This window comes from Telmatherina bonti (assembly GCF_933228915.1).
Source record: "Telmatherina bonti genome assembly, chromosome: 12".
Lineage (NCBI taxonomy): Eukaryota > Metazoa > Chordata > Actinopteri > Atheriniformes > Telmatherinidae > Telmatherina > Telmatherina bonti.
Genome location: NC_136610.1, coordinates 7,974,818 through 7,998,041, shown reverse-complemented (window position 1 = coordinate 7,998,041; position 23,224 = coordinate 7,974,818). Strand labels below are relative to the sequence as shown.

Sequence of the window (23,224 nt, the reverse complement as noted above, 5' to 3'; positions counted from 1 at the left end):
TGTGGATGTTAAAATGTTTGCAGCGTTTCCATAAATTTCCCTACGTAGGAAAATGAAGTGCAGGGAAACAGATAAGAGATCTGCTCCTGAACTCGACAGCGAGCTGGCTCCGCCCCCTTCACGTGTTCTGTGGACCGCTAAGCTGTTCGGGTGAGGCGTTTCGCCGGGCGGAGGCGTGCAGAGGGGCGCTGCCGGCCTCCAGGTGGCGCTGTGGGGCGGGTACAGTGGTTTAGCACTGAGCCATAGGTTCAGCAGTAGTCTTAGTGCGACTTCATCCATAAACACTGCAGTGTGTTAGATTATTTACTTACACACAGACTCTCTCTCTCTCTCTCTCTCACTCACACACACACACACACACACACACACACACACACACACACACACACACACACACACACACACACACACACACACATCATGTCAATCAGATCTACACTCCTGGTGGAAACACAGAAACTGGTTTCATTAATCTGGTATCATATCTGTTTAAACCTGAATCTGTTTCCATGTTTACAAGAAAGGTTCAAATGATCACCTGATCAACTGATCAGGTGACAAGGCCTCAGATCGATGGCGGACTGTGTCAGGCGTAGTTTCCACCGGGAGCGCAGCTCCACGCCGAGCAGGTCGCTGGAACACGGGCAGGTTTTGGTGACTTCACTCATCTGGACTGAACTGGTTTACAACCAGTCACGTGACCCAGTCAGTCCCAGCGAATCAGGAAGCAGCTTGTTTACAGATGTAAACAAACCTTCAGGACGCAGACGGCGCCTTGGCGACGACTTGAGCAGGAGGTGAGGACAGGTGGATCTACTGGTGGCTGGCGAGCAGCTCGTCCAGGTCCGCCATCCACTCCTGCGTGCTCTGCCCCTTCAGCAGCGAGTCCACCAGCTCGCTCTCCGCGGCGAAGCTCCCCGCCGCCACGTTGTAGCCGAACGACACCTGCTGCTGCTGGCTGGCAGTCCTGCTCACCTGGTATCCTTGGTTACACTGCATTCCCTGGCGACTGTTGCCTGGTGGCTGTCCGAACGCCGCCATGTCGGCGAGGACAGCCGGGTTCTGACCGACCTGCTGCTGCGGAGTCTGCTGCTGATTGGCCATTGGCTGGCCCAGGCTCTGAGGATTTGGCGCGACCCTCTGTTGGGTGGCGGCGATGTTAGTCTGCATGATCTGCTGCCCGGGGCTCAGACCCGCCATCGGGCGTCCACTGGGGTTGGCACCGAAGGGGGTGGAGCTAGAGGACATCTTGGGGATGCGCGCCTGCTGCAGGTGGAAGGCGTTGGCGGGGCTGCTGAAGGCATTGCTGGAAGGCGGCTGGTTGGCGAGCTGCTGCTGCCAGGCTGAGTTCTGGGCGCCCTGCATCGGGCCAGACAGGCCGCCGCCCATGCTGCTCTGCATGGCGACCGGCATGCGGGCAGCTGCCGCCAGCTGCTGCTGCTTCAACATGGCGGCGTTGGGCTGCTGCTTCAGGTGCTGCTGCTGCGCCAGCAGGTTCTGCCTGTAGGTGGCGCCCATAGCGCCCAGAGGCTGGCGCTGCAGACCCGCCTGCTGGGGGGCGTGGCCTGGGTGGTTGGGGTGAAGGTTCATGTTGTTGTAAAGGACATCCACGCCGGCTCCGCCCCCTCCACACGATGGCAGACTGATGTCAGCCTGACTCACAGCTGGCGGTGGTGCCACGCCACCTCCCGGTCCACCGCCCTGACCCAGGTTCATTCCCATCATGCCTTGGTTCTGAGGGAACATGCGGGACCCGGGGGCGGGGCCTCCCATGGAGCCGATGCTGCCCATTGGTTGAGAGGAAGCTGAGGAGAGACGAGCAGAGGTCAGACAACAAGAAAAACGCTCTGAAACACGACAACAGTTTTTATGGTCAACAATTAAACTGGAAACCAGTTTCCTGCCAGTTTCTGGTCTGTTTGTACATAAAACCACTTAAAGCAGAGTTAACATGCAGACGGGAGGTTTTCAGCCTCATGTTCTCAGATTCTCAGGTTCTCAGGCTGAAATGCAGCATAAAGAGCAACCAGATAACTTTTCTCATCTCGTTTGAAACACACAGCAGGAAATATTTACAGATTTATAATATTTCATCATTTACACTAATTTATGCTACTTTTTACCTTCTATCCTCACTAAACCAACTCTGCTCCATCAAAACTATCTAACTGACTTTATCCCAGTTAGGACTGGGCGATACGACCAGAATCTCATATCCCGACATCGCTCATCTTATATCCCCATAACAATATAAAACTGTGTGTAATGTTGTGTCAGTCATCAGCTATGAGTCTGTTGTCTTGGCAACGGCAGCAGAGATCTCCTTCCATCTGGGGGAACTATGGCCGTATCACGTTCCACGGGTAAATACCTGCTGCAGTGTCTGGTCTGGAGTTTATCATGAGCTTTCTCCTCCACTTGACACTGCTTTTGTTTGTTGACTCTATTCTTTATTCTGTATTCTTTATCCTGATTCCAGGAGATAAAATGAGTTGGTTGTGTCGGAGTCCGTTGTTGGGACTGTGAGCTAGTCTGTTGTCGGTTCCACGTCGGTCTTTTTATATCCAAACCGCATCCATGCGACAGAAATTTCTCCTCTTTTAGGAACAAGCTCATCAGTTTAGGTTGGCTGCTCATCTTTTAGTGAATTATCCTCTGAAACACGTCTGCTACCGTCTTCCTCCATGTTTGTTTAGATATTACAGCGTGCCGTAAAGCACATCTAGACGTAAAATCCTGCAGTAAAGCAGCTTATCGTGGCGTAAACAATAGAGCCTCATATGAAACGATAAACGTTTTCTATCATCCAAACGATAAATATCATTATATCGTCCAGCTCTAACAAGGGTCATTATTTGTCCTCTTGTCAGTTAAGTTTAAGCTCTCTGATTGGTGGAAAGTTTAACAGGAAGTGGCAACTTTTTCTGATGAACATTAAATAAATAACAGTATCATTAATCCCTCGTTGCTTTTTCCACGTAGTCTGAATAAACTCCACATTCTGTAGGTGGATCGTAACCCTCCTGGACAGGATATAAAAGCCTGAAAACGTCCGGAGATCACCTAAAGGCTAAACTATCCACCACTGTTCACCCCACAGTTACACTCCGCTGCTCCTGAGGCGACAAGCGTTGGGTTAAACTGGTGATGTGGAGCTTTAAGGGTTAAAACACTTTTATTTGTCACGGTTTCAGCTCTGATGTTAAAGTGAACGTTTTACTGCTCAGATTGTTAAACTATAAATGTAACTTTTGTCATGAAAATGAGAGAAACGACATCTGTGCAGGTTAAACCTTCACCTTCCAGCCTCCAGTACGCGCTCTGCAGACGGAGCCGTGAGGGATTCTGGTTTCAGATGGAAATGCAGATAAAGTTTGTTTTCAGAGGAAGTCTCAGCATCAGACAGCTGATCTGATGCAAACAGCTGCTTTCATTTCCCAGTCAAATCAGCGGCGAGCATCATTTCCACATCCAGAACATCAACTTCTGACGGCGCCAGGACGCGGCGCGTCCCCGCTATGCTGGAAAACCAGTTTTTATGATTTCCCAGCGAATGCGACCTGTGGAACACCGCTGGTCTCTCTTGAACACCCGGTCCTGAACATCTTTACTGCGACAGACTCTGGTTCCAGCTGCAGTGTTACTGGTAACAGATACGAGTTCCCAGTTCAACTCATTGGGAAATGTTTGAGGCTGAAGTTCTCTCTAAGAAAATAAATCTAATAAAAATAAAACCATTCAATGTTTTAATGAAAAACCAGTTTGGTTTTGTGAGTTTCGCTGGTCTGAGTTCATGAACGGCGACTGTGAACGCAGCTGAAACCCGGACTGGCCAACCAATCAGGAACGGTTTGGAGCGGAGATGGTTCGGATCTCTAACCGGGTCTGATGAGGTGTGTGTGTGTGTGTGTGTGAGAATGCGTCCTGTGGTCCCACCTGGAAATTGGCTGACTGGTTGCTGTGGAAACGGGTTCTGATTGGCAGGTGGTCCGGGCTGGTCCTGGTACTGCGGTGGTGGTCGGGTCAGATGTCGCTGCATCTGCTGGTCCTGCTGACGCTGCTTCTCCTGCACACAAACACACAGGAGATGACTGAGCACGGAGCAGGAACCCCAGCAGCAGACGGCGCGAGGAGGTCCGTCTGGACCTGGCAACGTGGACCCGGTCTAGTGGACCAGCTGGTTTCCAGGTCCAAAGTATAATACGGTATGAAAAAGTCGTGGTATGAAAACATTTATATTTTCCGTCATACTGCGATGCGGCGCCTGCAGAACCGTCCTATAAGTTAAAGGTGGAGCATGGGAGTCAGGTGTACCTGGCGTTATACGTAGAGGCGCTAGGAGCGTCCGGCCGACGCCTCAAGGTGCGAGTGGGTTGGACGGCGAAGGCGCTTTTTAACCAAAATAAGTTGATTTTTTAAGTCCAGACATTTTGCAAAACAACATTTAGGAGCGTTGTCATAACAACCCGGAGCTCCATGAAGCTGGTTGTCCGACCGTCTCGTATCAGCGGCGCCTGTTTAGACCCGGAGTCTGGAAACGCTTCAGACAATCTGATCATTTTTCAGGGAACCACCTGATGAAGAACACGACTGACGTCGAGGTGATTTGGGGTTCAGGAGGTCTGCAGAGGAGCCTGACGGATTGACTGAACTGAAACCGAACATTGTTCACACGCTTGTCGCTGGTCACTAAACTGTCACTTTTGTGTCCAACGCCCAAGACGCTCCTGTCCTGCTCGCTCCCGACAAGCGGCAAAGAGAGGGGGGGAAGGGCGGAGCTTTCCTTCTGGTCAGTTTGAATGATGGGGGATTCAGTAGAGAAAGCGGCGTGGATTCATTTAATAAATAAAGCGAGAGAACGCCATCGGAGGGCGTCTCAGCCCCGCATCGGAGGGCGTCTCAGCCCCGCATCGGAGGGCGTCTCAGCCCCGCATCGCAGGGCGTCTCAGCCCCGCATCGCAGGGCGTCTCAGCCCCGCATCGCAGGGCGTCTCAGCCCCGCATCGGAGGGCGTCTCAGCCCCGCATCGGAGGGCGTCTCAGCCCCGCATCGGAGGGCGTCTCAGCCCCGCATCGGAGGGCGTCTCAGCCCCGCATCGGAGGGCGTCTCAGCCCCGCATCGGAGGGCGTCTCAGCCCCGCATCGGAGGGCGTCTCAGCCCCGCATCGCAGGGCGTCTCAGCCCCGCATCGGAGGGCGTCTCAGCCCCGCATCGGAGGGCGTCTCAGCCCCGCATCGGAGGGCGTCTCAGCCCCGCATCACGTTAATCTGCAGATGAAACTCGTTTTTTTTTTCTCATTGTTTATACCTGAAGCACGTTTCTCTGTTAACGCTGTACAAACACATCCATGTATGCACTCCATGTTGAGCCAAACATGCAGCAGCAAACGTGAATTAAAGCGATTTTTCCTGAACTTCTGTCAGAGCTTCCTCTGCTCAAGTTCATCTGTAATGTTTGCTTTATGACTTTCACATTTAAACTTTGTGGTCTGCAAACAAACGCTGCGCCACAACAACAGCAGATTAAACAGTTTCTTTCTTTGTGATATTTTTAACCCTTTCTTTTTTTTTTTACTCAGTTAATTTGGGACTAAAGTTTAAGATGAAGGTCAAAACTTTTGGCTTTGATACAACAAATGCCTGCCTGATCAGATGGCTTATTGATCAGCGGTGTTAGATAGTGATGTAATGCGCCAGTTGTCTGTTTAGGTCACTTGATTCAGAACCTGAACGGAGACCTGAATCCTTCTGGACGTTATTTCTGCTCGGACAGCAGCGGCGAACACATTCCAGCTCAACACGGCTTGTTAATCAGCAGGTAAGATGGATGAGCAGCTCGAACTGAAATGTCGTTTTCTCTGAGCGAATGGCTCCATCTGGTGTGTGAGACCAGTACAGCGTCTCCTCGGCGACTGGAAACTGGTCTGACTGGTTTCTTCTACCAGAGGACGGGAGGAGGAAACACCTGCTGGAGTCGTACCTGTTCAGCCATGATCTGCTGCCTCTGCATGTACTGCTGCTGCTGCTTTTTCTGCTGCTCCAGGATCTGCTGCTGTTTCAGCGCCGCCGCCACCGCTGCCTGGTTGGTAAGATACGCGGCGTTGCCATGGTTACCCGCCATGACATTCGCCCCCGTCGGGGCCGCCATGGGATTGTTCCCAGGCCCGGATGTCATGGCGCTGGTGGGGCCGGGACCCTGTGGTGGAGCTGGGTAGGCGTTCTGGTCCTGCTGGGAGACAGAAATCAGAGGAAGTTTCCAGAAGGACGGACCGGTCCGGAGACAGTTCTGCAGACCTGCTGCACCAAGGTCTGACAGTTTTCATCTGAGCTAAGCCGAATCATTTTTCCTTTTCCAAGTTAACACCCAAAAACATCACAATGGAGCCGGATGGCATCTTCTCAGTCATGTTACAATGGTTCCCGCTGGTTCCCAGTCTCTCCCCCCGCCCTGTGCTGGTTTTATGTTTTCATTCGGTGCATTCTGGGCGACTCCTTTCCTCTGATAAAAACCGAAGAAGTTAAGCCCCATAAACCCTGACCTGCGGGAGGGTCAGGGTTTACGTGGCTCTTTATGCATGTTTTCACATCGCGGCATGTTTTATTTAATCACGTTTTTAGTTGTTTTAAACGGATCTTTTATGGTGTTGCTGTTATCTTGCAGGTAGTGCTGTTGTCTGATTGCCCCTGAATGCAACACACTGATCAACCCCTGCAGTATTTAGCAGATGAGCAACAGGTGCGGCGGGCAGGGAAGGAAGGTGAGGAAGACTCAGGAGAAGAAGAGGAAGGAGGACGGACAGAGAGCAGCCTGTAACGCGGCAGCTGATCCCCGCTTGGTGCGGAAACTCCAGGCTGGGTCGGTAGTTCGACATCCATCCAGGGAGATCACGAGTATTTTATCTTTGCGTGTGGCGGGTACTGGGAGACTGGCTGCGAGGCCTGGAAGGAGGGGCATCATGGACTAGTTGGTGTGTAGATACTGGTCTCTGTCTTCTCCAGAAGGACAGGAGCAGCAGAGGAGAAGGACGACAGGCGCTGCAAAAGGCAGGAAAGCGCGGCGGTGTTGGTGACGCTTGTGCCGAGGGACGAGGTCTGCGAGGACGGTACTTCTGGGACTCGCTGGACTATTTGAGGCATCCTCCGTTTTATAGGCAGTCCTCTGTTTACGAAGGAGTTCCGAACCTACCACTGCGACGCACGCAAATCAGATTTTTATCCTTAAATACTCTATCGCCTCCTTGATCACAAAATAAACTCTAAATATACATATTATACATCATATTAATAGAAAAACTGCAGGCAAGTAAAATACGTACTGAGCGTCATCTCTCAGCCACGTGTACGAAGTGCTTTATGGACCCTCGTAGCTTTGAAACTTGTATTTTTTGATTTACATTTATTTAATGAGCGTCGTATAATGTTGAATCATCACAACGAGAGAACTGCATGCACTTAATTTAAATAGATTTTATTGAAAATAAATTGTCAATGTTCATTTCTGCTAATGCAGGTTGGAAGAGCTCTACTAATCCACTAGGTGGCGCCAGTCTTTTAATCCATTTTCTATATCTGATTTACGTAGGTTTTTTATTGCCATGGCTTTTATCTAAAAATCACACTGGCCTCCAGGGGTTCCCGGTGCTTGTTGGATCTAAACAACCCAGGTTCAGATTAATCAAACATTTATTTCTCTTCCTAAGAAGTCGGGCATGGCAATGATTTCAAATGCCAGTTGTAGATGGACGGTGGCCATTAGAGTCCAAAATTCTTCCAGACAGACGTGTGAGTGGATTTAGTGGTTTCAGTGCAGCGATGACTGTGATACAGGTAACTACTTCAACATTATGTACATGTGCACCGTCGTCTTCTATGATTCTTTTAAAGAGTTACTTATCTCAAACGTTGCTCCAGCACCCGTCTAACAAAGTAAATACTGCTATTTTAAAGAGCAGAGGGTTGTTTGTCCATTCAGAGACACCGTAGTAAAAACAGTGGCATCAACATGTGAATCCACAGCAGGTAAAGGATAAAACCGTAACCATTTTAATTAAAGGAGTCATAACCTGGTCTTTTCATGTCCCCACTGTCCTCTAAGTGTTTTTAAATAATTGTTTAAAAACTTAAATGCTTCAGCTTTGTGGAAAGTTTTGCTGCGAACAAAGTGCCCAGACGGAAAAACTCAATCGTCTTTAAAAAGAAGGATGTTAACACTTCCGTCCAACGCCAATTCACACGTTTTAACCTGAAAAAGTGCAATTTCCTGGTGATGACAACTTTAAGGGATTAGCTGTCAATAAAAACAGTTTGACATATTAAGTAAGGGCTGGCCGATACGACCATAAATAAATGTCATGACTGATTCACCAGGTTCCCTCAACTGCGATTAATTTACATTTATGTCTTTAGCGTTTTATTTTCGCTCTCATTTTGTTGCAAATATCGTCAGAATTAAAGATAAAATAAAAATAAATGAAAGCAAACACACACAGTTTAAATATATATATATATATATATATATATATATATATATATATATATATATATATATATATATATTTGTCATTAAATTAATATTTTTCATACATTTTAGAGTAATTTAAATTTTCAAACAAGTAATTGATACGAGCAAAATTACATTGTTGGTTCTGAATGTCAGTTTTGGTCATTTTTTCTCAGACTACCCGGCAGGATGTGAAATTTTTCTGTGTCTGACTTCAACTAAATGCGAAATACTTTGATCTGAGCCGATGAAGTGCTTCCAGAAGATTTCAGTGAAATAAAAACAAGAGCATTAAATCCAGATTCAGTGAACAACAAGAAGTGTTTTGTTTTGGCTAAAAGAAGCTAAAATCGTCCAGTTTGTGTTTGTTTTAATAACTCATGTGTGTTACATGTGTGTGTTTATGTTACGTGTGTGTTTATGTTACGTGTGTGTTTACCTGTGTGTGTGTGTGTGTGTGTTTACCTGTGTGTGCGGTATGTGCTGCCTGAAGTTCATGCTGTTTTTCTGCTGCTGCTGCTGCTGTTGGCGAAGGAGGGACAGGAGGGCCACCTTGTTCTGGTTCTGTGTGTTGGGGGGCCGTGGGGGGGGTCCGGGACCTGCCTCAAAGTGTGACAGAGGTTTGGTGTTGTTGTAGTTCAGGATGGTTGCCGGGGCCTGGGCCCCCGCTGCCGGCAGGTGACCCAGTAGATTAGAGTGTCCAGCTGGGCCCTGCATGTAGTTGCCGGCCCCCGCCTTTGGGGAGCCCTTGTTGGGTTGGGTGGGCATCAACAGCTGCTTCTGGGTGTTGTCCATACCAAACGGGCCCCCCAGCTGGCTCTGGGAGGCGTTGGCCATCTGGGGCCACTGGGAGGGGTGAGTGTGGGGGCCTCTGGCTGACGGCGGCGGCTTCTGGACTCTGAGTTTCTGGACTCTCTGCTGTTGGGCCGCCAGCTGCTGCAGCTGCTGGGCGGGGGACAGGTCTTTGGGCCCTGGGGGTCCTGGAGGCAGAAGGTGGTTGGGGGGAGGCTGGAGCTGCCTCGGGTGAGGAGCTGGCTGGGATGGCGGGAGAGCTGGGGAAGAGGCGGAGGAGGAGGCAATGGGGGAGCTGGTGGGGTGGGGAGGGGGTCCGGTAGAGGCGGAGCTGGGGTGTGAATCCTGCTCGAAGACCGCCGCGGCCGGGGAAAACTCCGCTTTCACTGTGGCCAAATCAGGCGGGAGCAAGCCCTGAGAGGACTGGCCTCCTCCGCCGACTCCTCCTCCCGCTCCTCCCCCCACCGCCCCACCCCCAACTGGAGTCGGAACCAGCTCCAGAAGATCTTTGCGGTCCTCAAATCCCTCACTGAGGATGTCCTGGATGTCCTCGATGGCGACGGAGCAGTTCAGTTCCTCCATCAGCTCCTTCCACTCCTGCTCGTTCAGGTTCAGGTCGGGGAACAGGCTGTTGTTGCCGCCTCCCGACGGCGGCATGATGGGCAGGATGTCCTCCGGCTCCTGCTTCATCTCCTTCCGATGGAAGTCTGACCCTGCCTCGCCGCCGTCCACCAGCTCGCCGGCTGCTCCGTGGGTCCCGTTGGAGTTGAGCGAGTCGCTGATCCCCAGCTTGGAGTCCAGTGGGGAGCCGTTGGTCGTCCCGTTGTCCAGACAGGCCTTCTTGTTGGGGGGGAAGCCATCGCCGTAGCCGTTGACCTGATCTCTGCTCAGCGGAGAACCGGCACTCTCCAGCTTCCTCTTCACAGTTTCCTGCAACTGCAGCAACAAACACAGTAAACAACCAAACCAATCATCTCATTTTCACACAAACAATTCAACTTCCTGACTCGTCTAAACATCGTTTCAACCAGATTCTTCTCACCAAACGGAAACAGAGAATACCGTTAACTAACCGCTAAATATTTTAGTCATGACTGACTTCCTCCTGAGTTAACGCCAAGCCTTCCTCCAGAGGAGCAGAGCAACGTGGATGTGACAGTATTCTGCTGGAGCATGCAGAGGAGGATTTCCGGCTGCAGGAGGTGCTGTTGTGGAGCAGACATGAACCCCATAGCTGCAGACAGGCTAACATAATCCGAACAGTCAGCAGATCCGACCGGTCCGATATGCAGACGGGAAACCCGACTCATCAGCCGATCCTCACAAGCTTCCACCTCCATAACCTCTAAACACCTGCAGACAGGTGGCATCCTACTGCCTCACAGAGACGGAAAAACCTTTTAGATCCAAAACTTCTTCTCGCCATTAGAGCGCCAAGCCAGTCTGAGCCATCGTAGGTCTGTCTGCTGCTTGTTTTAAAAGAATAAATTTATTTATGATGGGAATGAATGACCAGTCCAGGATGCACCGGCCTCCCACCTGATCATTGCTGGAAAAGGGTCCAGCTTCCCCCCCGAACTGGATCGGACCAAGGAGTACAGAAAATGGATGAATGAATGGAAATGTATGTAAAAGCTCAACTCTTATATCCACAGCCAACATCCAGACTTTTAATTTTTTTTTTTTTTTTTTTTGGACAAATCGTTGGTGGAAAAAGCTGCAAATAAAAAAAGTCTTGGATCACGCAAGGAGAAAAACCAGAGGGGGAGGAGCCAAGACAGGGCGCCACTTTCACATCCTGCTAGCTCCCGACGTTACCTACCCCGGCTTTAATGGAAACAGCACAATCGGGTTTTGTCTGAATTTTAGGAACATCGCAGCTCATGACGAAGACTTCTCATCTGCATGTCATTCTCTCCAGTTTTGGCCTTCAGACAAAAATGATTGGCTTTGAAAGAAAAACGCAACAGGAACTATTTACATATTTATTTTTTCTCTTGTTTTTGCCATTTGTGCCTTTTACCTGATAGAACCAAGTCCAACTCAGCCACTATTTCACATGAAAAAACATCTTCTTGTCTTTATTCCAGCCATAAAGAACCTTTATTTTTCTTCTTTTCAGACACACACACACAACTTTCTGCTCACTTGCTGATCTTTGCTACTCCTGATGGGACATTAATCTCAAGTCCAAGACAGCGTTCACAAAGCAGAAAGAACTTCAGGGTAAAGTGACTTTTCCTTCGTTTGTTCTGAGCATTAAATCAGAAAACAAAACCAGATTTTTTATTTCAACTGTGGAGAAAGTGACAGAAACAAACTGGACCATTAGCCATCAGAGCCCATACGTGAACCCAAATGAACTTTCCATCATAAGCGCATCATCTTGGAGGAAAACTAAAGCAACTCTGGATGCCACTGCATGAGCTGGTCCCAACGGTGCGATGGCGAATGTATGCCTTCACTAAAACTAAATGCGGTCAGACTAAGTGTGAGTTGCAGAGTAGGTCTCAGAATATTTCCATTAAGTCACAATAAAAGATTTATTGCTTACTAAAGTTATTAGGTTATAAATTTGTCGTCATCATAATGTTCATGTCCGTAAATTTCAGAACGAATGTGCTGCAAAAACAACTTGTGAATCAAAGCGAAACTTTCGCATTGTGTTGTCATGCTGCGCTGAGTCCAGACTGAGATGATGCAGATGCTAACTCATGCAGAACAACCACCTGAGAGCTGTGTCGCTAAACATTTTCAGGGGAACTTAACTCTGATCTATGAAATAATCATTGAAAAAAAACAAAAGGCTCCCAACTCAGGAGTGTGTTGTGTAAACACTCAACAGACAACTTAAGAACCAGAATAAACTGGATCTTTAGGCCCTTTGTTACCAGCAGCCTGTCATGAAGACACATTATTTGTTCCCATTTCTTTATTTTCATCTCTGAAAAGCAGCAAAGCAAAGTTTGACTGAAAACAACATTTTTAGACACAATGTGATTCCCAAACCTCTACAGATCTCAACGCTGACCCAGTGTGGGATCACGTGTGGGAGAAAGGAACCGTCTGGGACGTAACACATGAGCTGGTCGGCATTTCTCACTCAGATCAACATAATATTGACAAAACCGTGAAAATATTAAATTTTCCAGGTATAAATTTGAAACCGTGACTTGGTGACAGGAATATACACAGTAGTGGCCTTTATGGAGACGGTGTGTATGTGGGGTGGCAAACACTGAAACAGGAAAAAGGGAAACTTTCATGACTCACTGAACTCTTTCAACCAGAAACACTTGCGCAACTCCTCCTGGTTGCCATGGTTACACATCGCAGGAGGACGGGTCTTGTTGCTCGGTCCAGGGATTTTGGGCGTTTTGAGTGATACGGTGCTAACACACGTAGTAAACAGACCATCCTGCAGCACACTCCCATGAAACACACGTCGTGAAGCAGCTCCTGAAACAACACGACGCGGCGACAGGTGGGAATTTCACCAGTCGTCCAAGGTGAGGCTTTGTTCTGGCTGCAGCGCTCACACCCGACACGCTGGCCAGCAGGCAGATAGATGAGCCTTCACACTGACTCATCCTGGAATCTCTGGCTCTCGCTGAGCCACAAAAATCCAAACTATCTGCTGTGTTTATGCCGGCCTGTTTTTAGCTCTAGATTCTTACTTTGCGCCGGTGGAATTTCAGACATGTTTTCTGCTGTTTTCTTTGTTTTGTCTACTGTAAGCACTTCTCGAACCACAGCAGCATGTCAGCAGTCTGATACCAGCTATCTGCACGCATGCCAGTGAAATTAGCCTGTCCGTCACTCTGTCCATCAAAAGGTCAGCATCTCGACAGGCAGCTGCAGTTCTGAAATCTTCTTCTTCACTGACAACATGGGAAACAAACGAATGACATTAATCAATAAATCGGTGGCTAAAAAGCCGGGCAGGAATGTTGGCTTTTACCTGGTTAATGCAGATACTTTTCCCTCTCATAAAAACTTTTTCCCGCAGCAGCTGCGATGTTTTGGACATATTTACATTCCAGTGTTTAATACTTCATGACTTCTCATGTAAACGCCACAGAAACACATTTAATGGCTTCAGCTAAAGAAAACATTCTGTTAGATTTACAGTAACTGGTGAACATCAAGTCCGCGAAAAAATAAAGCACCATACCTGCTTTGTTTTACAGTCAAACTTCAGGTTATTAAATGTTTAACTTGCAGGTTTCCACAGAGATTAGCAGATAAACAGCAGAACTTCAGCTGCAGTTTTACATTTTTAACTCTGAGTTGTCAACATCACTGAGAAAAGTTTAATCAGATGATGATGATTCACAGACCTTAATGTCTCGTGACATTATAGTAGGTCATTGTTGACATGCACGCACGAGGAGAGGGCTTCTACTCCACCAGGCAGGGTGACAGTGAGTTAAGGTTTAATGGAAGCGATGTAAAGGGCGGCGAGTCAATTGTCGGGTTTCTGTCCACACTGAGTCACCAGTCATGGCTCTGGTCCTTTAGTTTCTGCTGCTGTCAGATACATGAGACCACATCAACATCACTCCACCTTCTGAGCACCTCATCAATGGTTGAAAATAAAAAAAAATCATGCTCTTCTGAATGGATTAGAGGGATCATGTCAATGTTTAACAACCACAATAAGGACTGAAAACTTAGAGGGCTTGGATTGTGGGACCCCCGTAAGCCCACAGTCTCCACAGAACCTTTTCCAAGGGCTTAAAAACTGCTTGGTAACCTCCAAATAGTTATAAAAGAACCACAGAGGTTAAAAAGGAGATGGCAGGTGTGCTGCAGGTATCCCTCCAACCACTGGTGTTCATGGAAGGGTTTGCATAAGCATGAAGGGAAACTAACTCAAGAAAAATGGAAAATATCCAGGTCCAGGCACCACTTTGAATGCCTGGACCTGAATATTTTCAATTTTTTGGGTTCAGTCCTCCCTTCATACCACAGAGGTTACTTTAGAGCCATCTCAGAAACCTCTAAAAACCACCAGAACAACATTAGAGATAACTAAATGAAATGTCATGGATGTGTGAGGAAATAGTTTCTTTATTACTTTAAAAACATTTTTTTCATGAAAATGTTGCAACATGGACATTATTTATTATATATGGATGGCATTCCAACTAACTTACCACTGATTTAAAACATGAGTTGTTTTTTTTTTTAAAATATAAAATTAAACATAAATAAATGAATGTCGTAGAGAGCATCTCGAAAGCAAAGGAGGGCAGAAGCTTTTCAATCATATGTAAAAAGATTAATTCTTCAACACCAAACTGCAGAGGCCATGCAGCTGGAGGCGTCTCCGTATGTACGGACAGGGCTGAACACCTATAATCGGTCCCCTGTGGTGTTTGAGCTCTCAGACATCACTAATGGGTCCAGGAATACTTTCAGAAACCAGTGTTAACCCAACCAAACATGCAAAACGGAAACCATAGTTCAACACTATGTGGTCTATAGTCAGACCATCCATGTTTGCCATCTTGTGAGTAATAATGGATGATATATAGATGGTGCATATGGTACAGGCAGCATACCTGCATGTAGTTCTGTAGACAATGCTGAAATGCACGCTAAAGCTATTCCAACAGCGTGGCTTCACAGGGGAAGAGCTGAATTATCCTGCCTGCAGTCCAATTCTTTTACCTTTAGAGAACATTTGCTGCATCATTTAATGAAAACTACTTCATTTAAGTAGTTTTCATTGTCTTCGGCTTCTGGAAACCTTGTCAGAAAACAATGGGACCCAATTCCAACACAACTCAGGAGCTCATAACCTCGATGCCAGTCGTCTCCAACCTGAGATGAGATGCTACACTGCCCTGTACCATCACGTTTCAAATTAGCCTATTTCTGCATTAAATGATCAAAGGTCTTGGTTCAGACATTTGTTATGTAAGTTGAATAAAATATTGAATCATGTTTTCATCATTTTGTTGAAATTTAAAGAACATTCCACCTTTTCTGTTGTTGTTGTCTCTATTTTTTCCAGTGTAATGTACTTTTCCCATCATCTGAACATGTGCTCTGTATGGTATTTCCATGTAAAGTGTTTCTGTTTGGGACTGCTGGTGGAAATTATATTCTCCTCCATAAGTAACGCTGCTCCACATGGTCATTTCTGCTTCTGTCCTCTACAACAGGTTTAAACTTTGTCCTTTTAGTTTAAAAAAATGAAATAAAAAATTTGAGATTATTCGTCATGCACGCTTGCAGACACGTGCACAGGTAAGCTTTTCCACTAGCAGACAAGAGATCACACGTTGGAAAACAACCACATGAAAGTCAGGTATAAGCAGGTTTTTTAACGCTCTCAGGGAGGAGAAGATGGATACGCACAGAGTGTTTCATGTCCAACGTGGAAATGTTCACTGTGGAACAAGCTGAGTCTACTGGTTATTGTGGTGATTTCTGAAGTGTAGCACTGGTTTAGATCTGGTTTGAATTGTAGGTTTCAATAAAGTTGACACTTTATCCAAGAGCTGAGTTTTAACAATATTTAAAGTAGGGGAGGGAAATAATAATTTAAAAAATAAATAAATAAAAATAAAAAAAAAATAAAAAAAATAAAATACCAGGATTTTTTGGCTCAAAATTTTAAAATAACTTTTTTGTTTAAAAAAAAAAAAAATTAATTGTTTTTCAAATACAAAAAATTCATTATAAATTTGTCATTTTTATTGTTTTTATTGATCTTTTTACTTGTCTTTGTGGGGATTATAGCACCAGAATGATGGCCTGGCTACTGAGTTTTTTTTTTTTATTGAACTGAAAACAAGAAAAATGTCGAGCAAAATAAGTTTTGTACACTTTTGTTGGTTGTTAGTCTACAAAAATCAGCAATATCAAAGAATCGTGAGAATTACAATTTAAATCATATCGGCACCTAAAAAAATTGGAATCGAATTGAAATAAAAACATATCATCACAGCCCTAATTTAAAGCAACTCCACCAAGTAAAATGGTCTTTATTCACTTTATTGGGATATTTCAAGCTGGACTGCTTTCTGTTGTTTGAGTTTTGTCTCAGTATTTCAGTCATTTATGGGAAATTAGTCCATGACGACGTTTGAAAATGTGACTTTACAGCTGAGTGCAGCTGTCACATGACGTTTAAACGATTTGGTCATTATCACATCTGTCAGGCAGGGTAATGCTGTAACGTACAGGTGATCTGTTACAGCTACAGAATTCATGATTCAGCCGATTTTTAAAGTTCCTGAAATTTAAATAATGTTTATTAAAGCAAAAATGAATAATGAGGAGTCTTAACAGTGCAGTTACGATGTAAAACTATTTTACTGTGTCTGTATTTCAGCATGAGGAGGAGGATTCTCCTGTATGATCTCCCCACCAGGCCTTTACGTGTTAATGACGCAACCCCCTGGACCCGCCTCCTCAAGCTGCAAACCAGAGGAACACCGTCTGCAGCGAGTATCTGAATGTTTAAAGTTAAGTTAAACGTTCAGGATAAAGAGATTCGAGACTAACTCAGTGTGGTGTCAGGAACAGGTCTGAGGACTAACGTGTGTTTTCTACATTAACGTGAGCGAGCAGAAGAGAAGCGACGAGATCTGACTGAAACAAAGGAAACATCACCTCATGCTCCTCTAAACTGGATTTGAGTAAAAAAAGATAGAAAACGATGTCGTAATACAGCCATTATCATTTTTAGTCTTTATTAGGGGTGGGGCTAGCTTAAAAAAATGATCTAATTACAGGTTTTGTAATTAATCGCATGACAAAATTTGCCCCAAAAAAGCAACATTTGTTTTCATTTCAATGGATTTTAAGGGATTATTAAATTAAATAATAGGACAAGTGATAAATATATTAACATCTGACAGTAAACCAGGACAGGACCACTTGGTGGCAACTTCAGTCTGATCATGCAGAAGAGGTGATCACCTCCTGCTCCTACTGCAGCGTGGAGCTGCAGGACGACCGAGCTATGTGTGTGTTCTTTTGGACGGGGGAAGGGAGGCGTTACTAAAACTACACGTTCTTTAAATGTTATGAACCAGAAGTTCTTCACACCACCAGACAAAGACCTGCTGATTTTTGCTTTGTCTCCGGGTTCTGCCGGAGGTTTTCTCCCTGGTAAAGGGGAGTTTTTTCCTTCCCACTGTCACCTCGTGCGGCTCAGGATGGGAGATTGGATCGATGCATTCAATTGATTTCTATTATGGGATATGTATGAACTGGCTTCAAAGTATGTGTATGTAAAGTGCCCTCTGACAACATTGTTGTGAAGTGGCAGAAAAAGAATCACTGAAGGGCCTGAAACAGCGCTAAATGTAGCACCAATGTTGCTACGTAGCGGAGGTACCGTGTGCATCAGTGTAATCGGCGTACCAGGAAATCGTGACCTGCTTAAAGTTCCGCAATTAAACGTATTATTTTTTTAACGCTCATTTTTCAGTAATTAATCAACCGTATTTAACGCATTAAAGCCCTGCACCTAGTTTTTTATATTAGTTTTTGAACATGTATAAAAACATCAGGCATAAACGGGTTTACCAACATATCTGTAAAATTCATTAAAATTTTATTAAACAGACCGAAGTGAATAAAAACAAACCTCTATATATGATTTACATTTGGTCATTTAACACTTTAAACCACAGAAGTTTGACTCAAGTTTAGCCATCAAACACTTTGGATTTGGTCTTTATCAACACACACGCACAAAAAAAAATTGTATTTACATTTTTTTTAGCACAACTTCTGTATAAACTGTATATATTTTTTACATTTTTATTTTAGAGGAAAGAAATCTTCAACTTTTAATCCTCCAGTCTAAATACCAATAAATATCATCAGAAGTGTGTCAGCTGTCCCGATCGCTTTGGTTTCTGCAGCTGGAATCATCCTGAGACTGCGGGAACAGATAAAAGCTGCAGTGTACTACGAGTCCACAACACACTGTGACCGGGTGCATCTGCTGAGCTGGGATTTATGTTTCACACACACTCCTACACTTGGTTCTTCTGGATTGTCTGGATAACTGCAACACACCGATTTTTTTAGTCATTTCCTGCTACAAATCTGAAAGGATGTGTTTTTATGGTTGACATATTTGTTTTCTGTCAGTCTGGAGAATCTGTCAAACTATATTTACACCGCCGCTCACTTGAATTATGTTTTTGCACAGATCCCATCGTGACTTTTTCTGTGTGTGGTTGTTCACATTGTAAGTCTAAATCAGACTGTAGTATGAACAGCCTACGGCAAGTGTTCACCTGCGTGTGAAGAAGATGACGTCACGTCACGCCCATGTTTACGGAGATAAATATGGATGACACATGGTAGAGTGTAAGTGTAGATTGTAAAATTGCTGAAATTGGAGCTGATAAATTGAATACATTGATTTAATAACCAAAGGAGAATTAAAGAAAAGTTGGATGAAATGTAATAGGGGTGGGAAAATCTAATCGAAACATCAGGATTTTTTGTTTTCAATTAAATGAAATTAATCCACTATAAAAATGATTCATTTTTATTGTTTTTATTGGTCTTTTCACTGGTTTCTTCAGCATTATAGCAGCAGAATGATGATCTGGCTTATTGTGTTTTTTCTCCTCGCTGAAATCAAGAAAAATTACTTGCAAAAAAAAAAAAAAAAAAAAAAAAGTTTTTGCTTTTAATCTACAAAAATTCGCAATATCAAAAAATTTTCAGAATCGCAATTTAAATTGAATCGGCACCCAAAAAAAATCAGAATTAAATCGGGACAATAAGCATATCGTCACAGCCCTAAAATGTAATATAGTTGTATTTATGTATGTATCTTTTCGAACATATAGATTGTTTCCTTGTATATTATATTCTTTTTTGCATCACATGTGTGACCTCTTAATTTTGTTTGCTTTGTTGTTTTACATTCATGTTTTAGTTATAATCTAATTACTGTTCAAAATAAACAATAACAAATAAATATTTAATCATTTTAATAATTTATTAATGTAGTATTTATCCTATCAAATCATGTTTAAAGCTAAGTAGTTTCATTAAACATGGGATATGTATCTTGTTTGAGATCACACATGAGTGAGCTCTGGATTGGAGGTTTTTTTCCTATTCAGAATGTAAAACAATAGATGTCAAGCGGTGTGGTTAAAAAAAAAAAAGTCAGATTTGGTGAATTCAGTGATGAGGCTTGAGCTGCATGTTGCACTTGCCATTTTGTCCGTTAAAACAGAAAAGTTAATAAAAATCTGATTCACAGCGACTGAATGTTAAAATGAAAGCTGGAAAAGCTGGGGTCAGGTCGCTGTTGTGGAAAAGCTCAGTTTACCTCCTACACACTGTGCAGAATGTTTTGGAAAAAGGTTTGCTTGGGTGGAGCTTGAACTGATGGAGCTTCTGCAGCGTTCAGGTCTAAAACTGAAGCTCAATCTCTGCAACTCATCTGCTGATCAATGAAACCATTCAGGTGCAGTTCCTATGCATGTGAGCGACACAAAGTGACATGGCGTTGTTTCCTAGTCACGTGACCTCAGCGTTTCCCCCTCAGTCTGGTTGTGGTTGCTTGACAAACACAATGTGTCAGTTCAAAGAGCTGCCCTAAGAGCTGCTCCAGTGTCCTTGAGCAACATGTCAGATTGCAACCAGCTCCAGACACCGACCTTGAGCTCCTCTCTGAGGCAGAAACAGGTTTACTGTTGAGCTTTGTTTTCTGCTGACTGTCAAACTGCACCGAATCCACTTTTCAGCACCGACAACTCAGTAAAGGTCAAATAATCTGATCTAGTATAAAAACTATCAAATGCTTTAATTTCAATTTGAAAAAGAGAAACTTTATCAATGTTTGACTTGCAACATATGGAAAAATAGCATGAAATTATTCATAAGCACTGCAACTTGTTACAGATTGTGGGAAATTTAAGGCTTTAAAGTCCTTCAACCCTGACAAAACCATCCTCAGAATCAGGCATGCAGGTGGAACCAGACGCTTCTGTGGTTTTTTCAGGGAACTTACGGTTAATGACGCCATGAATATACTCAATCAACATCAGGCAGCTTACAGAGAAAGGTGACCTTGGGCAACACTGCATATTTTGTAAGAATGACCAAAACACAGCAGAAGAAATGGTTAGCCGGTAAAAATACCAATGTTTGGACTTTGAGCTGACAGAAACGCTGTAAAGGGAGCTGAGCACCATCCTTGTAAACGTTTCTGCTGGACCAACTTCAGTCTGATGGATGAAATATTAGTCTATGTAAAAAGTAGTGACAGATTAGGTGGTTTGAAACACTTTTTTTGTAAATATACTTTACCAAATCCTGATTAAAGTTAATATAAATTATTTGTTAAATCCAAACCTTTAACTGATAAAACATACAAGTCGACCCACAGAACATCTGTGTCCTCTGCACTTGGCAGTGATAAGAAACAACAGACCAACACACGACGTGTTTGAAACCATCTCGAACAGTCACCTGACTGAAATCACCTCCCTCAGCAGGTCTGTGGTCGGTTCCCACAACTTCTCCAGACCCTATCAGGAAAACCTGAAGCCCACGCGCGAAACATCCTGTTCAGCTGTCAGTTCGTGCAATTCAGTGAGAACTCACCGCGATCAGGGTGCTGTTCCGGCTCTGCTCCGTTGTCGTCCCTCCGGTTTCCGGGTGCTCCGTGCCGCCCCCGCCGCCCGGGGCTCTCTGTCCGGCCTGGTCACCGCTTGGCTGGGGCGGCCGGTGCTTGCTGGTCCGCTTGGCTTTGGTCTGCAGGCAGCGCTGGTGCAGGGCGAGGGTCTGCTGCCTCTCCGGCTCCAGCCGCTCCAGCATCGCATTCTCGTAGCGGCTCTCGCAGCTGTTGTGATGCTGCCGGATGAGCTCGATCCTCCGGCGGAGCCTCTCCATCACCACGCTGTGTCGCGGTGTAACAAAATCCGCCATCATCAATAAAGACTTGCAGTAAACTCCCGACTCAGGTTTCGTCCATAAAATGCTGAATTTGGCTCTTTTTTCCTGCACTCTGGGCGTCTATACACCCCCCCTCGCCCTTTACAAAGACTCCTGTGCTGGCTCCATGGAGGCGACCTTTGTTTCGCTAATGGCCTTCAGTCACAGCGGCACTCACTGCCGGAGAGGAAAATGAAGGTTTTTGGGTGTAACACCATCCAGCCTCCTGATTACATCCTAGTAAAGTGTTATCTGTGAACCTGTTTCTATACATCAGCTCATTTAACTGGCTGTGTAGCACAGAGATAATGGAGCCACATTCATTCCGCCCGAGTTTAGGTCAAATCACGCCTGACTTTACTCTAAAATAAACCTACTTTCTACTCAAAGCCCTCAGATCAATTCAGTGCATTCCACTCAATGAATCTGTTTTCCTTCTTGCTATCAGAAAAGTCCCGTTTAGCTCATTGGAGTTAACACATTCCTCCACTCAAAAGCAAAGTTAGATCGCTGAAAATTCACTTAAAAACAAAAGGATCGAGAACCAGAGCTTGGTGAAGAACCAGCCGGTAGCACCTCCAGTTTTCACCTCGGTTTTTGCGCGTTTACCGTGATGTTTTGCCCGGTGGGAGCGACACAACAGCTCCTCAACTTGTCTGAAACTTTTATTTTGCTCCGTGTTGGGAGTTAGCTCGGTTAGCGATGGAAGCTAGCTGGCTAACAACTTGGCAGCAAATCTTAAACTGATAAAAACATTTTGTTTCCTCAAATAAGTAATGTTATCGCGCTAGAAATGAAAGAACGCGCTTTCCCTGATATTTGACATTAAATTAACGTTTAAATTCACTTACTGTGAGTGTGTAGCTGTCCGCTCTTCCTACAGCATCTGTCCAGCGAACAGCTGATCCTCCGCCTCCTTGTAGCCGTTAGCCGCTAGCGCTGTGTTTTGGGCTGAAAGGCTAATGATAGTAGCCGTTAGCCTTTAGCCGCTAGCGCTGAAAGGCTAATGAGAGTAGCCGTTAGCAGCTGCTAGCATACGGCGCTGAAAAGCTAATGAGAGTAGCCGCTAGTCGTTAGCCGCTAGCGCTGTCTTTTGGGCTGAGAGGCTAATGAGTAACCGTTAGCAGCTAGCCGTTAGCGCTGAAAGGCTAATGAGTAGCCGCTAGCCGTTAGCAGCTAACCGTTAGTCGCTAGCGCTGAAAGGCTAACGAGAGTTCGACTAGCCTGAAACATTTAAATGAATCCACATACTTTAATTACATTTATCCCGAATCAACGCCGCTGATATCCCTACCCCTCTCCGAGCCCGAGTCGGGTGTCTGCGCCTTACAGCGGATTCCTTCGCCAGCACAGGCTAACTCCTTCTCTCTGCAGTTTCTATTGTTTTCCAGCGAACAGGCAGGTCTGTACCGCCATCTTGGAAACTTTCTCTTTTTTTCCATGAACGACGGGAGGAATGTTCCTGTTCCCGCCTCCTAGGTGACTGACAGCAAAAAATACCCACTAGAAAACAAGAAACGTTAGCATATTTGATTGACAGCGACGAGAGCCAATCAGAGGCCAGATTCTGCCCAGTTGTAGTATAAGGTGGACCTAAAAGACGACACAATGTTTTCGTTGTTGCTATGAATGAATAACATAATGATCTAATATATAAACATATTATTGCATCGTGAGATTAAACCAAAATATAATTACTTTTTTTTTTTAGAAGATCATACCTTGTGTAAACAGTTTACTATTGTCAGATGTGATTAGCACTGTTTTAACCTCAAATTAGTCAATTTAGAGAAAACCACAGAAATCATTACTATTCATGCTGTACAATAAGAAGAAACAAACCGAGGGTTGTGGATGCTTTTCATTTATAGAGGACATTAAAGATATTATATTCACAAAATGCATACATTCTTACTTTTCAAATCTTGGGGGGGGGGGGGGGGGGGGGGGAAGCAGCTGTGATTCCTATTTACACTTTTTCCCCCACTGCAGACAGTT

At 45.1% G+C, this 23,224-nt stretch overlaps 1 protein-coding gene across 3 annotated transcripts; it reads right to left on the bottom strand.

Annotated features, from left to right (window-relative positions):
- Positions 1–297: 297 nt before the first annotated feature.
- maml1 (mastermind-like transcriptional coactivator 1) lies at positions 298–22,223 on the bottom strand. Of its 3 annotated transcripts, none has more exons than XM_079249755.1 (6): positions 22,078–22,223; positions 20,897–21,403; positions 8,963–10,225; positions 5,978–6,223; positions 3,937–4,066; positions 298–1,805 (listed from the first exon to the last, which is right to left on the bottom strand). In XM_079249755.1, exons 2-6 carry the CDS (start codon positions 21,221–21,223, stop codon positions 814–816), a joined length of 2,958 nt encoding a protein of 985 aa, XP_079105881.1. In that variant the 5' UTR covers positions 21,224–21,403; positions 22,078–22,223; the 3' UTR covers positions 298–813. The 3 variants fall into 3 exon arrangements, with proteins under 3 accessions (XP_079105881.1, XP_079105882.1, XP_079105880.1); XM_079249756.1 differs by having other exon boundaries at positions 20,897–21,191; XM_079249754.1 differs by lacking the exon at positions 22,078–22,223 and having other exon boundaries at positions 20,897–21,705.
- Positions 22,224–23,224: the final 1,001 nt, after the last annotated feature.

Coding starts and splice junctions, on each gene's coding strand:
- maml1 (XM_079249755.1), bottom strand. CDS start 21,223: ATGATGGCGGATTTTGTTACACCGCGACACAGCGTGGTGATGGAGAGG. Junction 10,226..20,896: donor GGAACAGCACCCTGATCGCG/GTGAGTTCTCAC, acceptor TTGTTGCTGCAG/TTGCAGGAAACTGTGAAGAG. Junction 4,067..5,977: donor AGCAGATCATGGCTGAACAG/GTACGACTCCAG, acceptor GTTTGTGTGCAG/GAGAAGCAGCGTCAGCAGGA.